Source organism: Schistocerca nitens, chromosome 6, assembly GCF_023898315.1.
Source record: "Schistocerca nitens isolate TAMUIC-IGC-003100 chromosome 6, iqSchNite1.1, whole genome shotgun sequence".
NCBI lineage: Eukaryota > Metazoa > Arthropoda > Insecta > Orthoptera > Acrididae > Schistocerca > Schistocerca nitens.
Window position 1 is genome coordinate 85,682,128 of NC_064619.1, and position 16,533 is coordinate 85,698,660.

The 16,533-nt window shown below is 36.3% G+C and overlaps 1 protein-coding gene across 1 annotated transcript in view; it reads right to left on the reverse strand.

The window, feature by feature from the left end:
- LOC126262593 (synaptic vesicle glycoprotein 2B-like) overlaps positions 1–16,533 on the reverse strand; it is a 229,077-nt gene that overhangs the window by 109,507 nt on the left and 103,037 nt on the right. The window contains exon 4 of the mRNA XM_049959330.1: positions 8,263–8,425. Within this exon, the coding sequence (XP_049815287.1) occupies positions 8,263–8,425 (163 nt within the window). The remainder of the gene's footprint in view (positions 1–8,262; positions 8,426–16,533) is intronic.

Sequence of the window (16,533 nt, forward strand, 5' to 3'; positions counted from 1 at the left end):
GCGTAAAAAACACTCGTTCGACCTATACTTGAGTATTGCTCATCAGTGTGGGATCCGTACCAGATCGGGTTGAAGGAGGAGATAGAGAAGATCCAAAGAAGAGTGGCGCGTTTCATCGCAGGGCTATTTGGTAGGCGTGATAGCATTACGGAGATGTTTAGCAAACTCAAGTGGCAGACTCTGCAAGAGAGGCACTCTGCATCGCGGTGTAGCTTGCTGTCCAGGTTTCAAGAGGGTGAGTTTCTGGATGAAGTATCAAATATATTGCTTCCCCCTACTTATACCTCCCGAGGAGATCACGAATGTAAAATTAGAGAGATTCGAGTGCGCACGGAGGCTTTCTGGCAGTCGTTCTTCCCGTGAACCATACGCGACTGGAACAGGAAAGGGAGGTAATGGCAGTGGCACATAAAGTGCCCTCCGCCACACACCGTTGGGTGGCTTGCGGAGTATAAATGTAGAATGTAGATGTAGATGAAACTATAAATTTTACAATATTCTGATGAACAGTGAACAGTGCATTTGGTATTATAGGTATATTGTGATAAGTAGATAACATTCAACTAATTTTAAGTTTTAAGAATCCTGCACAAGTGGTGGCCAAAGGTTGATCATTTCATTCAGAGCAACTCAAATCTGAATTTGTAGTGGTGTATAGAAGCGGAATTTTTGTAGGAAGAATCCCCTATTGTTAGTTATTGTCACATCTCGCAGGGAAAATTTTGCGTGATAATTTATAATGATGTAGAATGAGTCATTTTACATTCACATCACAAATTAATTTGTACACACGGTTACATTCTGAACATTTCTAAAGTTTTTATTTCTTTTTTTTCCTTTCTTTTTTTTAATTACAAAAAGAAAAAAGATATACAGATACGAGTTAATAATGCCTACAGTAATAGAAATTCTTATGCAGAATAGAAGGAGTTGTCAAGGAGAAACTTTTTCAGTTTGTTTTCAAATTTTACTTCACTGTCTGTCAAGACATTTAATATCACAGAGTAAGTGATTAAAAATTTTTATTGCAGCATTGTGCACCCATTTTTGTGCTAAAGGCAACCTTAATGTGGAGTAATGAATGCCATTTTTCCTTCTGGTATTGTAATTATGTACATCATTGTTCCTTTTGAAATGTAGTGGATTATTTACAACAAACTTCATGAGGGAGTAAATATATTGTGACTCAGCAGTCAGAGTGCCCAACTCCTTTAAACAGATGTCTACAAGATGATCGTGGGTGAGCACCACACAGTATTCTTAAAGCACATTTTTGCACCATGAAGACTTTCTTTGTTAAAGATGAGTTGCCCCAGAATATTATTCCATATGACATTATAGAATTTATAGAATTAAAACATGTAAAATATGTCAACTTACTGATTTCTCTCCACCAAGATTTTCCATGATTCTAAACACGTGTGGCTCAACGAAGATATTTTAAGAGCTCCAAAATGTGTGCAATTTTTTTCTTTTTTTCAGTTTAAATTCTCATCAGTATTGATCGCTAATAATTTTGGAGTTCCCACCCTACTTATTATTTCATCACCATGTGTTACACCTATTGTTGGCGTAGTACCCATAGATGTACAGAATATGCTGTGGCTTTTTAAAGTTGAAGGTGACACCATTCACAGAAAACCAGTCTATGATACTTTTAAGACCTACGTTTACCTTTTCTTCTGTTTGTGTATGTATGCTTGGATTGATTACAATACTAGTGTCATCTGCAAAAAGAGCTAGTTCTGCTTCCTGTATACTAGACAGAAGATCATATATATGAGAAATAGTGGTAGATCTAAGATTGAACCTTGGGGAACCCCATAAATGATTTCTCTCCAGTGAGAATTATGTCCCTGGAATATATTGCTTGAATTCCTGAGTACAATTTTCTGCATTTTTTTTGGTGGGATACAACATTATCCATTGGTTGGCTATACCATCAGTCCCATAAGACATCAATTTACCTATGAGAATACTGTAATTTGTAAAGTTAAATGCCTTAGGTCACAGAAAATACTAGCCAGCACTATTTTATTATTTAATGCTTGTAAAATCTGGTGACTGAATGTGTAAATGGCATTCTCAATAGAGCAACCCCTCTGAAACCCAAACTGAGATTTACTAAGGACACTATTGTTGCTAATATGAGATACTATTCTAGAATACATCATCATCTCAAAAGTTTTGGAGAACAATGTCAGCAGTGAAACAGGTCAGTAGTTATTGACATCTCTCATATTACCTTTCTTAAAGAGGTGTTTAACAATGGCATATTTTAGTCTCTCTGGAAAAATGCCGTGAGTTAATGATACATTGCATACTTCAGATAAGACTAGCCTAATTACATGGGAACAAATTTTTAAATACTCTGTTAGAAACACCATCAAAATCAGGTGAGCTTTTATTTTTGAGAGAATGTACAATTTCCTTAATTCCAGGAGAACAAGTTGGTGATACATTCATGTGATTGAATTTTATGAAAGTTATCTTTCCAACATACTGTTGTGATTTTACTCCTTAACTGTTAGTCTCTGTGTTTTCTACCACATTTAAAAGTGATTAATTAAGTGCATTTGATACTGGTGACACATCAAGTATAGCCCTTCCATTCATTTCAGTAATGATGTTGTCCTGTTCTGTGGCTGGTTGTCCTGCCTCTCATTTCACTACGTTCCATATAGCTTTAAGTCTGTTGTTGGAAGTACTGATTTCTGACATTATGTGAATATTCTTTGATTTTTTAATAACCTCTCTTAGTAATTTTGAGTAGTTTTTGTAGTGTGCAACTACTGCCAGATTCCTACTTGTGTTTGCCAAAAGATACATTTTCCTTTTCCTTTCACAAGATACATTAATCCCTCAAGTGGTCCATGGTTTTTTTACATGGCCATTTAGTGTCCTTTCTGTTTAGCGTAGGTGGAAAGCTATTTTCAAATAATGATATGGATTTATCATGGAATAGATTAAATTTTATGATAGTATTTGGTTCATTATAAATTACATCCCAGGTCATCTCCTGTAAAGTATTCTTAAAAACATATTTTCTGGAGTCATTAATTATTCTATCTGATTTCCATTGAGGAGTACCCATTATGTAAGGCACTAAGTTATTTATCATAACTAATTGTGCATCATGAACAGAGAGAACATTTGTTACTGGGTAAACAGATATTTTCTTGCTCCGAGCTTCATCAAAGAAAACATTGTCAATTAGGGTCCTATTGTATTTATTTGCCTATGCTGGAAAGCTAAAAAAAAATTAAAAAAGGAATTATATTTGTGTATAAGATTAATTTTTGTTTTTCTATTTTGTATGAAGTGAATCATGAGGCAAGGTGGGATCTGATTATATTTACTCAGAACAATGTAAACATTCTTACATAACAATAGTTAACTTTTCAAGATGGTTCCTGAGTCTTGCTCAGGCACTGGCTGTGGGCAGTTACTGAATGGGACTTAGGCTACATCTGGAAAGTGTTAAACAGTCACAGGCTACCACCAGATCCATACTACATGGAGACTGTGTTGCTTGAGGCTTTTCCGACTATGTGTGTGTTCGTCGCACCTGAAGATGTCGGCCAGTTGCGCTGACGAAATATTGTGGAGTTTTCACTATGACATCCGACGTCTCACCCGAGAACCATATATACTACGTGGAGACTGTTTATACAAAAAGAATATTTGTGTACTATCATAAAGGAAAACTTACACTAGAGAGCTACAGAGCATACTTTGAGGCAGTACAAGATGAGCCAAATATAAACATCTATCTCAAGTAAGAGGACACGGATTCTAAAGAAAAGTATGGAAATTTTGTAATAAGTAAGGATTTCAGCTTTCCCAAAAAATAGATAAGTTGAGAGATGCTATTCCGCCAAACTGCAAAGACATTGACATTGATTCTGAACCAAACTAACATACACATCTAACTGACATAGCTTACATTCTCTTATTAGGAAACACTATAGATTTTATAGAACTAGGAGGGACATATTGAAAAGTTGGAGCTTTTAATCGGGTCAAGAGGAGGGCTCATGTGGTATATTTGACTGATTGATACCTGAGAAATACAAGTGATTGTCTTGAGTCCCAGTGTAGCACACAAAATTAATGTATCACAAACATATACAGTAACTGAACATGAATTGTCTGTCCACTCAAAACTGAATCAAAGCTTAGACAAGGTTTCTGGACCAAAAGCAAATGTAATTATCTGTGGTGACTTAAACATTAATATGATGAAGCCTGATAAGGCTAGCAACATATACGTGAATATTCTAAGCTGTTATGGAATATACTCCCTTGTTAATTGTCCAACTAGAATAACAAAAGAATCTTCCCCATCTATAGACCATGTAGCTACAGATATTGATAGTAAAAAATGTCATATTGTTGTCCAAAACCTGGGCCTATCAGACCACCTCTGCCAGATCTTAAAAACTAACATTCCTGTAGAAACTCCTCCTAAACTGTGTACATACAAAAGAATGTTTTCCAAATCAGCCCTGTATGAGTTTAAATCCCAGCTAGAATATGAAGATTGCAGGGAAGTCTATGCAGAAACCAATGCAAATCAGACATTTATCAAGTTCATGTCAATTTTTAAACTCAGATTTGAAGAGATGTTTCCCAAAACTCTTTATCAAATTAAAACTACAAAGAGAAATCAATGGGTGACTACAGGTATCAAAAAATCCTCAGAAACTCTTAGATATCTCAACTCCATAAAAAAAATAATCAATCTAACCCAGAAGTTCTGCAATTCTACAAAAGTACAGGAAAATATACAGAAAGGTGCTGCTAGCCGCAAAAAAACTTTCAAACAACAAAATATTACTGCCAAAAAGGACCTCAATTCACATATTAAAAACAAAGATGTACCAGTAGGTAACCCTAGAAAATTAGCTGATTTTGTAAACTCATATTTCAGTAGTAATGCAAAAAAATTACAGCAGATATTTCCAGATACGTATGATTTACCTACTCAGAACCATCCAACAAACTCAATGGTGCTCTTACCAACTACAGAAAGGGAAGTGGCACTAATAGTACACCAACTAAAAAATAAAACTTCAGTAGGACTTGATGAAATCCCAGTCTGCGTAATTAAAGAATGTATAGACTCCATAAAGGGCCCATTAACAGACATAATTAATGAATTTTTCGAATCTGGATACTTTCCGGAGTACAAGCAAAAGTTATACCTATCCTTAAAAACGGAGCTGTGGAAAATGTAGAAAACTACAGGCTGATTTCTATACTGTCTATTATTTCTAAAATAATAGAAATACTAGTCAAAAAGAGACTGCTAAATTACCTGAATAAATATAACCTTCTTTCCAATGACCAATTTGGTTTTAGGCCCACAAAAGGCACACAATCTGCTATAGCACAGTTCACTAAAGTAATTTTAGAAGCACTGGACAAAGGTGAAAATGTAAGTGGTATCTTTTTAGACTTGTCCAAGGCCCTTGATACAGTTGACCACAAAATCTTACTTCATAAATTAGGGCAAATAGGAATAAGAGGTGTGACAAAGGAGTGGTTCAAATCATACTTGGAAAACAGAGTTCATCGAGTTGAGATATCACAAGTTTCAAACAATTCCTTGTAAAACACCTGTCTGACCCAGAACATGTGAATATAGGCATCCCACAGGGAAGTGTATTAGGCCCAATATTGTTTCTTATATACATTAATGACTTCCCACAAAGTATCAGACACGGAGAAAAGATACTTTTTGCTGATGCCAGCAACATAGTAACAACAGGTGAAAATCCAACATAACTGTCAGAAAGAGCAAACGAGGCTCTCAATGATGTCCACAACTGGTCATTAAAAATAAAAAGTAACCCTAAATGTAAAGAAAACTAACTATATTAACTTCCTATTGAACAAAAAACACAATGCCACTAGAATAAAAGTTAATAATAATGAATTAGAATGTGTAACAAGTATCAAATTCTTAGGGATGAATGCAGACTGCCAATTGAAATGGACAAACCATGTCAACATTTTGGTAAAGAAATTATCCACAGCATGCTATGCTCTTAGAATCCTTGCACCGGTATGCAATAATACCTGTCTTAAAATAACATATTACGAATATCTACACTCAGTCCTCAGCTATGGGATCATGTTTTGGGGAACAAGTGCCAGTAACATACAAACTGTGTTCAAAGTACAAAAAAGAGCCATAAGGATAATAACAAACAGCAACAACAGGGCCCACTGTCTAGAATTATTTAGAAAGCTAGGTATTCTAACTGTTTCTTGTGAGTATATCTTTCAGAACATAATGTTCATTAAGAAAGATCTCAACATGTACAACACAAACAGCCTAATTCATGACCATGAAACAAAAGCTTGTCACCACCTCCTTCTAGATAGAAAGAACAAGGCAAAGACACAAAAAAGTATATTTTATAGTGGGATAAAACTGTATAACAAATTACCACAGGAAATTAAAGAAATAAATGAGCCCGTCACTTTCAGACAAAAGCTTAAAACCTTCTTAGTAAGTAAAAGTTGTTATACTGTAAAAGAATATTTAACATAGATGATTAGATTAGATTAGATTCATACTTGTTCCATAGATCACGAATACGACACTTCGTAATGATGTGGAACGTGTCAGGTTAATAAAAGATATCTGTACAAGATATTAAATTTTACACAAAATATTGCATGACACTAATGTTTAAGTTGTTTTTTTTCCCCCTTAATTTATATCTAAAAATTCAGCCAATGAGTAGAAGGAGTTGTCATCTAGAAATTCTTTTAATTTATTTTTAAATGATAGTTGGCTATCTGTCAGGCTTTTGATGCTGTTTGGTAGGTGACCAAAGACTTCTGTGGCAGCATAATTTACCCCTTTCTGTGCCAAAGTCAGCTTTAACCCTGCATAGTGAAGATCATCCTTTCTCCTGGTGTTACAGCTATGCACACTGCTATTACTTTTGAACTGGGTTGGATTATTAACAACAAATTTCATAAGTGAATATATATACTGTGAGGATCCCTAGATCCTTAAATAGATGTCTGCAGGATGACCGTGGGTGGACTCCAGCAATTATTCTGATTACACGTTTTTGAGCAATGAATACTTTTCTACTCAACGATGAATTACCCCAGAATATGATGCCATACGAAAGCAGTGAATGAAAGTAGGCATAGTAAGCTAATTTACTGAGATTCTTATCACCAAAATTTGCAATAACCTTAATAGCATACGTAGCTGAACTCAGACGTTTCAGCAGACCATCAAAGTGCTGCTTCCAGTTTAACCTCTCATCATTGGACACACCTAAAAATTTTGAAAATTCTATCTTAGCTACAGACTTCTGTTCAAAGTCTATATTTATTACTGGAGTTGTGCCATTTACTGTACGGAACTGTATATACTGTGTTTTATCAAAATTTAAAGAGAGTCTATTTGCTGAGAACCACTTAATAATTTTGTGAAAACCATCATTTACAATTACATCACTTAGTTCTTGGTTTTTTGATGTTGTTACTATACTTGTATCATCAGCAAAAAGAACTAACTTTGCATCTTCATCAATGTGGAATGGTAAGTCATTAATGTATATCAAGAACAGTAAAGGACCTAAGACCGAACCCTGTGGGACCCCGTACTTGATAGCCCCTCAGTTTGAGGAATCAGCTGTTGTTTTAACATTACATGAACCACTTATTTCAACTTTCTGCATTCTTCCAGTTAAGTATGAATTAAACCATTTGTGCACTGCCCCACTCAAACCATAATGATTTAGCTTATCTAAAAGAATTCCATGATTTACACAATCAAAGGCCACAATTATTAGCAACATATGACATTATCACCAAAATATTATGTAATTATAAATGTGTGTATGACTAGTTATAAAAACTACACAAAATATGAGAAATCTGTTTCAATGTAAATGTGTGCTCATGTATTATAAATTGACGACATCCATACAATATTTATTGTTCCACATATGAATAAATAAATAAATAAAAATCATAATACACTTTTCCTTCAGGTAAATAGTACTTTCACTTAAAATTTAATTTCAATTCTGACATTCTTCTTTACATTCCACATCAAAATTTTCAAACAAATGTCTTCTCTACGGACTTGTTCTGAGCTTAATAATTCAGCTGTGCATGTACTGACAGATTAAGTAAAATAAAAGGTGAAGCCAGTGACTTGGTATTAAGAAAAACTGAGCAAATACATTATTGGACCAAAACACATTATAATGCTATACTTACACAACACCATTCATAAATTTGATTACTACCAAAAATGCAAAACTCTGTGTGAAACTCCCAATCAAATTTAAAACTCCATCCACTGCATAAGCTACAACTATAAGTTTTCTTCTGCCAAGCATATCTGATAAAAAGCCCCACAGAAATGAAGATAACAGCATCCCTGCAAGAACAAAAGAGAAAATTGATATCACTTGTAATACTACATCGTATGTTTCAAGCTGTGCACTGTTCAGAAGTTACATATTCTTTACACATGTCACTTTTATTCTATAATGTGTATGAGAATTTCATTATAATTTTGCTATAACTTAAAAATATTTTTTCTTAACTTATAGGTTGGGCTCCTGAACCCTTGAATTTGCTATGAAACAAAGCAAGATTTTTAATTTAAGCACTGTTTCTATTATACTTACCTTAAGAGCTATCAGTGTGTCTCTACACTTTCTTATCACTCTCTGTCTCTAGCTGCCACAACCACAGCTAATTTGATTAGGAGGATGGGAAAGGGTAGGGTATAATATTCATAGAGTGACAGCGGAGGAGAAAAGAGAAATTTACAGCCACCATGCTGAGAACATCACAAATAAAGAGTATTATCAAAGTTATATTAGACACTATTAAACATTCAGTGTAAATCTAATGTACGAGATTTACTCCACCATCTGAGTCTTTGTTAAGATCATTTTGATTTGGGAGAAATAAAGGAACATGTGATGCTATACTAACTCTGACTTACTGAAAATAATCACACTAATTTCGAAACAAAATGACTGGTTTCAGCCATCATTGGCCATCTTCAAACCAAAGAAATATCATACAAATCCAATTCTGAACAAATCTGCATTTCATCGAAATATAAGAGTTCTGAAAAATAAAACAGATGTGAAATAGAAGTGAATTTTATATACAGTTTTTCTTTGAACATCATATCATGAACAGAATCCACGTGTTACAGACTGAAAACATTTGTTTAGTTGATCATTATTGTAGATCTAATACGGGAAAAGGTGGAGCTACAATATTTGTTAGAAATAATGTTGTGTATAAATCTTCAGATGTAAGCAAATATTGTGGTAAATGGCAATTTGAGGTGTGTGACATCTAGATAACAGCAGATAGTACAACAGTTATTGTCCCGTCAATTTATAAGGCACTTTCTGGATATAAAAATGTTTTTCAGAGACATATCGAATCACTTTTGTCCCACCTGTCCTGAAAAACTAAATTGTTCGTTGAAATGAGTGACCTTAATGTGAACTTTTTAACAGAAAATACACACAGAACAGACTTGAAAACCTGATGTGCTCTTATAGTTTAGTATCTGTAACAACAAGAACAATCAGTTACTGACAGTATAATGTAAACGGATAGATAAAAAATCTACTCAGCAAGTGTTGGTAGGAGAACACACACACAAAAAGATTTAACTTTTACATGCTTTCGGAGCCAGTGGCTCCTCCTCCTGGCAGAAGAGGTGAAGGGTAAGGAAGAGGGGGGGAAAGGAAAAGGACTGGAGAGGTTTAGGGAAACAGGTAGAATTCAGAAAGTTATCCAGAACATTGTGTCAGGGCCTACTTGCTGGATGGGATGAGAAGGAAAGACTGATTGTTGGGGACGACAGATGAGATTTGAAAACCTGAGAGCTTAAAGGTGGATGACAGGGTAACATGCTAGCCTGACATTACTGCTTAAACATCATGCATGATCATACAATGTAGGCTTTCATGGCCGGTATTGTCTTTACTTAAAACTTTCAGGCTGATAGGCCATGATCAGTGTATAAAACTCTCCCCTGACATTTTGTTTCTCACTGCTGAAGGCATCCTCTGAGGTAAAGGAGTTCGCCACTTTACCTCGGAGGATGTCTCCCGCAGTGGGAGATGAAATGTCAGGGGAGAGTTTTAAACATCGACCAAGGCCTATCAGCTCCAAAGTTTTATGTGAATCATGCACGAGTTAATAAGAGTGAAAAGCTAAGTGAATTGTATGTAAAAGAGGTGACAGGGGCAATGGCAAAAAATAGATACATCAGATTATGAAAGGTGTATAAAACTAAAATGGAGTGAAGAAAGGAGTAGTTACTGTGAAGAAATTATGAGACAGAAGGAATTAATGTAAATTAAGGCCAAGTGGGTGGTGAGAACCAAGGACATGTTGTAGCACTAGTTCTCACCTGTGGAGTTCTGAGAAACTGGTGTCTAGGGGAAAAATCCAAATCACGTGTGTCATGGAACAGGCATCGAGTCATGATGTAAAGCATGCTCTGCAACAGGATACTGTGTGTTGTTGGTATACACCCTCTGCCTATGCCCATTCATCCTGACTGATAACTGGGTGGTAGTCGTGTCAATGTAAAATGCTGAACAGTGTTTACATATCATCTGGTATTTGACAAGTTGTTTCATAGGTGGCTCTGCCTTCGGTAGTATGTATTTTGCCTTGAGCCCCTGGTTTGGTTTAGATACATTGATGGCATCTTTGCTGTATGGACTCATGGTGAGGCTGACCTGTACCAACTAAGCAAGGAATGGTACCTGAAAGGCTTAAGTATGCAGTTGTAAGACCTATGTATAAGGAAGGATGTAAAGCAGATACTGCTGACTATTAGTCAGTCTCACTACTGACAAGTTTTTCCAAAATTATGGAGAAACTAATGCATGCCAGGACTGTTAAGCACCACAGTGATAACATCATCAGCAAAACTCAGTTTGGATTTCAGAAGGGTTTATTAACAGAAGATGCAGTATTTGCATTTGCTGCCAATGTTTTGGAATACTTCAACAAAAAGATGAAGATGGTTGGAAATTTTTGTGACCCAAGAAAAGCATTTATGTCAGTCATCAGTCTCTGCTGCCCTCCGTCTAACCTCCTGACTGCACATAGCTGTCCTACCCTCTTACCACCTCGTCCCTGCACACTCCCCAACAGCACATCACTGTCGGCCACCCCTACCCTACTATCCCTCCCCCTCCCCACCCCAGCCTCCTCCTCACCCCCAACAAGTCGCCACTCCCATCATGCACTGGTGCTGCTGCTCGCAGTGCGGCCTCAGCTGCCTGAGATTGCAGTCATGTGTGTGTGAGTTGCATCTGCATGAGTGTGTATGTGTGTGTTTGTCGTCTAATTTTGACTAAGCCCTTACTGGCCAAAAGCTATATTTGTGATAGTCTTTTTGTTGTTCCAATCTGTGACTCAGTATCTCTGCTATGTGGTGAGTAGCAAATTTCCTTTCTGCAATATTGTCACAGTCATCAAATACTTTTACACAAAAGCTACATATCTAGGCACAAGTGGTGCGACAGGGGAAGTGGCTTGATTTGTGTCTAGCAAACAGAAAAGAGAAAGATGTACTGGGTACCTGAGGTGTCTCAATATCATCAGAATGGCAACCAACACATGCTGAGTGCCTCAGGGCTTAGTTCTGGGTCTGTTACTTTTTATTATTTTTATTAATGAGCAACATACTTGTACAGAATATTGTGAACTCACCATCTTTGCTAATGACAGTACACTACTTATTGACAATTCATTACAGAAACTTGAGGTGTCAACTAATAAGGCTTTTAGGGATACTGTGAATGGGATTAATGTAAATGGTCTTTCTGTTAATAACAGTGAAACAAACTATATTCAGTTGCACGCAATCTCTGAAGAAATACCAGATAGATAGGGTGGACAGTTCAAAATACCAGGACTTACATTCTGATAGCAAATTAAACTGTTCAAACCACATCCTGGATCTATGCAAAAGACTGAATTCTGCAACTTATGCTTTACACATTGTTTGCTCTTATAGAAACATGAAAACCATTAAATCAGCTTATTATGGTTATTTTCACAGCATGTGGCACCATATTTTGTGGAAATGAGCCACTAGCTAGAAAAGTGCTTGTTCACAGAAAAGACCCACAAGAATCATGAGTGGAGTACACCAAAGAGCAACATGCAGAAATCTTTTTAAGAAACTTGAAATCTTCACACACTCTGTACAATATATATTCTCCCTTATGTGCTTCATAAGGCAATAAAGCCCCTTTTGAAATATAATAGTATCATAGCCACAACACTAGAAGAAAAGACAATATCCACAAGGACCAAGGAAATTGGAGTATAGTACAGAAGATGGTCCATTTCAGTGGCTGTAAGATTTTTAATGCCCTCCCTTCACAAATTAAGTATTTAGTAAATGAATAGCTCTCTTTTTTTATTTAATTTAAAGCAGGTTCTATAGCAAGCGTCATTTTACACTATAGGATAGTTCCTGGACCACTACGTAAAGTACCTGGAACTCACAGATACCGTACTTACGAAGATTCTTATGTGTGGTCCTGTCTATTTATTATTGTAAATATGAGTATATATATATTTTTCTACAATAGATTTTCTGTACTATTTATTTACATAAAAAAATTTATTTTTGTAACAGAACCTTATTTGTAGATACTTCAACACAAAATTGATTTGTACTGTTTATATAATACTATAGTATGTAACCACACCAAACTTGTAAAACTGACAAATTGCGTATCCTGTGAAATATTTACAACATGGATCACTGGAACACAAAAACATAAATAAATAAAACACATGCTGTGGCTGTGTCCCACCACTGCCTAAACCACATTGTCAGCATCAACTTTTCAAAACACTCAGTCACTGTGTGTCTCCAACTAGACTGAAATACCATTCTTTGCAAATTCCTATGACTTATTCAACAAAATGCAAAGCAGACTGCAATTACAAAATCAAAGGACTTCAAAGGAAATCTGTAGTTGAAAAAGAGAACGAGACATGTTTGCAAGTTCCAGTGTATCGCTAAGCTTGTTCACATATACATTGAGATAGTGGTAAAGGAAACCAAAGAGAAATCTGGAAAGGGAATTATGGTTCAGTGAGGAGAAACCAAATCTCTGAGGTATGCTGACGACAGCAGGATTCTGTCAGAGATGACAAGAGGTTATAAGAAGATTGTCAACAAACATAAAACAAGGATAGTGGAATGTAGTAAAATAAAATCAGGTGATCCTGAAAGAATTAGATTAGCAAATGAGACACTGAAAGAAATTGACAAGTTTTACTATTTGCTCAGCAAAATACGAGGGCTATCCACGAAGTACATTACGTTTTGGAATTAAAAATAAATAAAGCATTGGAAATTTTTTTTATTATATACAGATGAAAGCCACACTTCAATACTACTTTCCTACATAGTTGCCATTTAAATTAAGGCACTTATCGTAGCGATGGACGAGCTTGGAAATTCCTTTGCTGTAAAATTCGGCCGCCTGCGCCTTCAACCACGTGGTTACCTCTTCTTGAAGCTGTGCTTCGTCATCAAAACGCTGCATAGCCAACCACTTCTTCATTGCTGGGAATAAGTGGAAGTCGCTCGGTGCCAGGTCGGGACTGTACGGCGGATGAGGAAACAACTCCCACTTAAAAGATTCGAGGACTTCACGAGTGGCATTTGCCGTGTGGGCCCGAGCGTTGTCATGAATCAGCAAGATCTTTGAGCCCAACTTTCCCCTGCGCTTGTTTTCTATTGCTCTTCTGAGGTTGTGCAGAGTTTGGCAATACCTTTGAGAGTTTATTGTAGTGCCTCTTTCCAGGAAATCCACAAAAATCGTATTTCTACCTGGTTACTGATTAACCACGTGGTTGAAGGCGCAGGCGGCCGAATTTTACGACGAAGGAATTTCCAAGCTCGTCCATCGCTATGATAAGTGCCTTAATTAACATGGCATCTATGTAGAAAAGTAGCATTTAAGTGTGGCTTTCATCTGTATATAATAAAAAAAATTTCTAATACTTTATTTATTTTTAATTCCAAAACGTAATGTACTTTGTGGATAGCCCTCGTAACTAACAATGGTCAAAGTAGAGAGGATAAACAAAAATGCAGTCTGGTAACAGCAAGAAAAGTATTTCATAAAAATAGAAATTTGTTAATACTGAGTATAAATTTACTTATTACAGAGTCTTTTCATCTACATCTACACACATATTCCACAAGCTGCCATTAGATGCATGGCTGAGAGTCCCTTCTACCACTAGTAGTCATTCCCTTTCCCGTTCCAGTCACAAATGGAGCTAGAGAGAACCAACTGCCCATATGCCTCCATACCAGCCCTAATTTCTCTTATCTTCACTTTTCAGTGCTTATACAAAATGTACATTGGTAGCCATAGAATCATTCTGCAGTCAGCCACAAATGCTGGTTCTCTAAATTTTCTGAATAATGTTTTGAGAAAAGAACATCACCTTTCCTCAGTGGATTCCCTTTGAGTTTATGAAGACTCTACATAATACTAATGTTTTCTTCAAGCCTACTGGTAACAAATGTAGCAGCACACCTCTGATCTGAAAGAGTCAGCAGAGCTAATGCACAACAGATTACACTGATCAGCCAAAACATTATGACCTCTGCCCACCATGATGTTGGTTGCCAGCTGGTGGTAGTATTGCAGGCACATGATGCGGCAAGAAAAGTATGTAAGCAGAGCAGACACAGATGGGGGACCATAGCAAAGATATGGGCTGCAGCTGGGGAAATCCATCAGGAAAAGTGACTCCAGCAAAGGACACATTATTATTACACAGAGACTGTAAGCAAGTATCTCAGGAATGGCAAAGCTGGTCAAATGTTCATGTGCTACTGTCATGAGCATTTACAGAAAGACGTAGAAGGACAGTGAAACTACCACTAGGCACTGAATGGTTGGATGTCCACGATTCTTGACAGAACTTGGGGTTCAGAGGCTTTTCTGCTCTGCAAGGTAGGATAGATGGTGATCTGTGGCATCTCTGCTGAAAGAGCACAATGCTGGTACACGCACAAGTGTTTCAGAGCACACTGTTTGTGATGATGTTCCCTGCTTTATTTCTTCATTTGTAGTCCTTGGTGTTGACATAACAGCTGAAAAAATAGGGTGTGGGAGTGCAGTACTGTCCACTTTAAATGATGCAGCCAACAGGTGCACATTTGTGTTGCAAAATACTTTACTTTCACAATTCACCCCCCCCCCCCCCAATAATACACAGTTTTATGCCCAGTGCACAATTGTTTAACTTTCGATAAGCCTCATTAACAGGCAAACATCCACATACTGCTACAATAGTTACCTGTTGAACATCTACGGCAGTAAAAACCTAACCACAAAGTTCACAGTTCTTGAATAATAGAAAAGTATGTATGGAGTAGACACTGTCATTGTTTTAACACACGGGCTATTGGTGTAACACTTATTTCACTGTTAAGTTGATGGGTTGTTGTCGTTCAAACCAGCACAGGTTTCTCGTCTGAAACTCGGCCTGGACAAACTGTCTCGGGACCAAAAACCAGACCCTTATATATCCTCACAATAATAGGTACTGAAACTACACATTGTTCAAAGTTAAATTTACAGAAATTACAATTATAACTTAACTTATTAAATTAACTGAATCTATCGAAAAATTGGTTATTTTTAACAGTTTATTCTCCTTCAAGTGTTAAGCCGAATTATTTGTCAAAATCATGAAATTAACAAATATAAGTACGCAAAACAATACTTTGGGCAAAACTGTTAATTACTTTCGAATTAATTAAGAGCTGGTTTTGCTAACATGTTTTCGAATAGAGCCTAATAGATCCTTTAAGAATACTATTAGTTGTTACTCCAAATGTTTGTAATTAGTACAGAATTTATATTTGTTTATGAGCCAACAATAGAATTTAAGTTACAAAACAATTATTTATTTCAACCCATAACAAAAGATACTAAATAGAAATAGTCAAATTAAATTAGGAAATCAATTACTTGCATAAAACTAAGCACAAAATTAGATTTGGTGTTATATTCTTTAAAACTGAGGGCCAACCTTTCCCTTTTATGAAAATGCAGATTATACTCATGTATGTTAATTGTAATTAGTTAAAAGTGAAAATATGGATTCTAAGGAGGCAGATGACAAAATAAGAGGTGAAGTAAAAGTATCCCAACTAGCTCCGTCACATGTTCATTGTACATTGTTGAAAATGGAGCTCTGCAGCAGACCACCCATTCATGTTCACATGTTGACCCAATGGTACCATCAGTTATGATGGCATTGGGCACAGGGCCATCAGGATTCGACCATCTATCAATGTAAATGTGTCAGCTCTTGGGGTGAATCACATTACTGTTACACTAAGTCTAAGTCCTCCACAAATGGCGATGTCATCTTTCAGCACCATAATTGTGCATGTCTCAGAGCCAGAATTGTTCTATAGTGGTCTGAGGAGTGTTA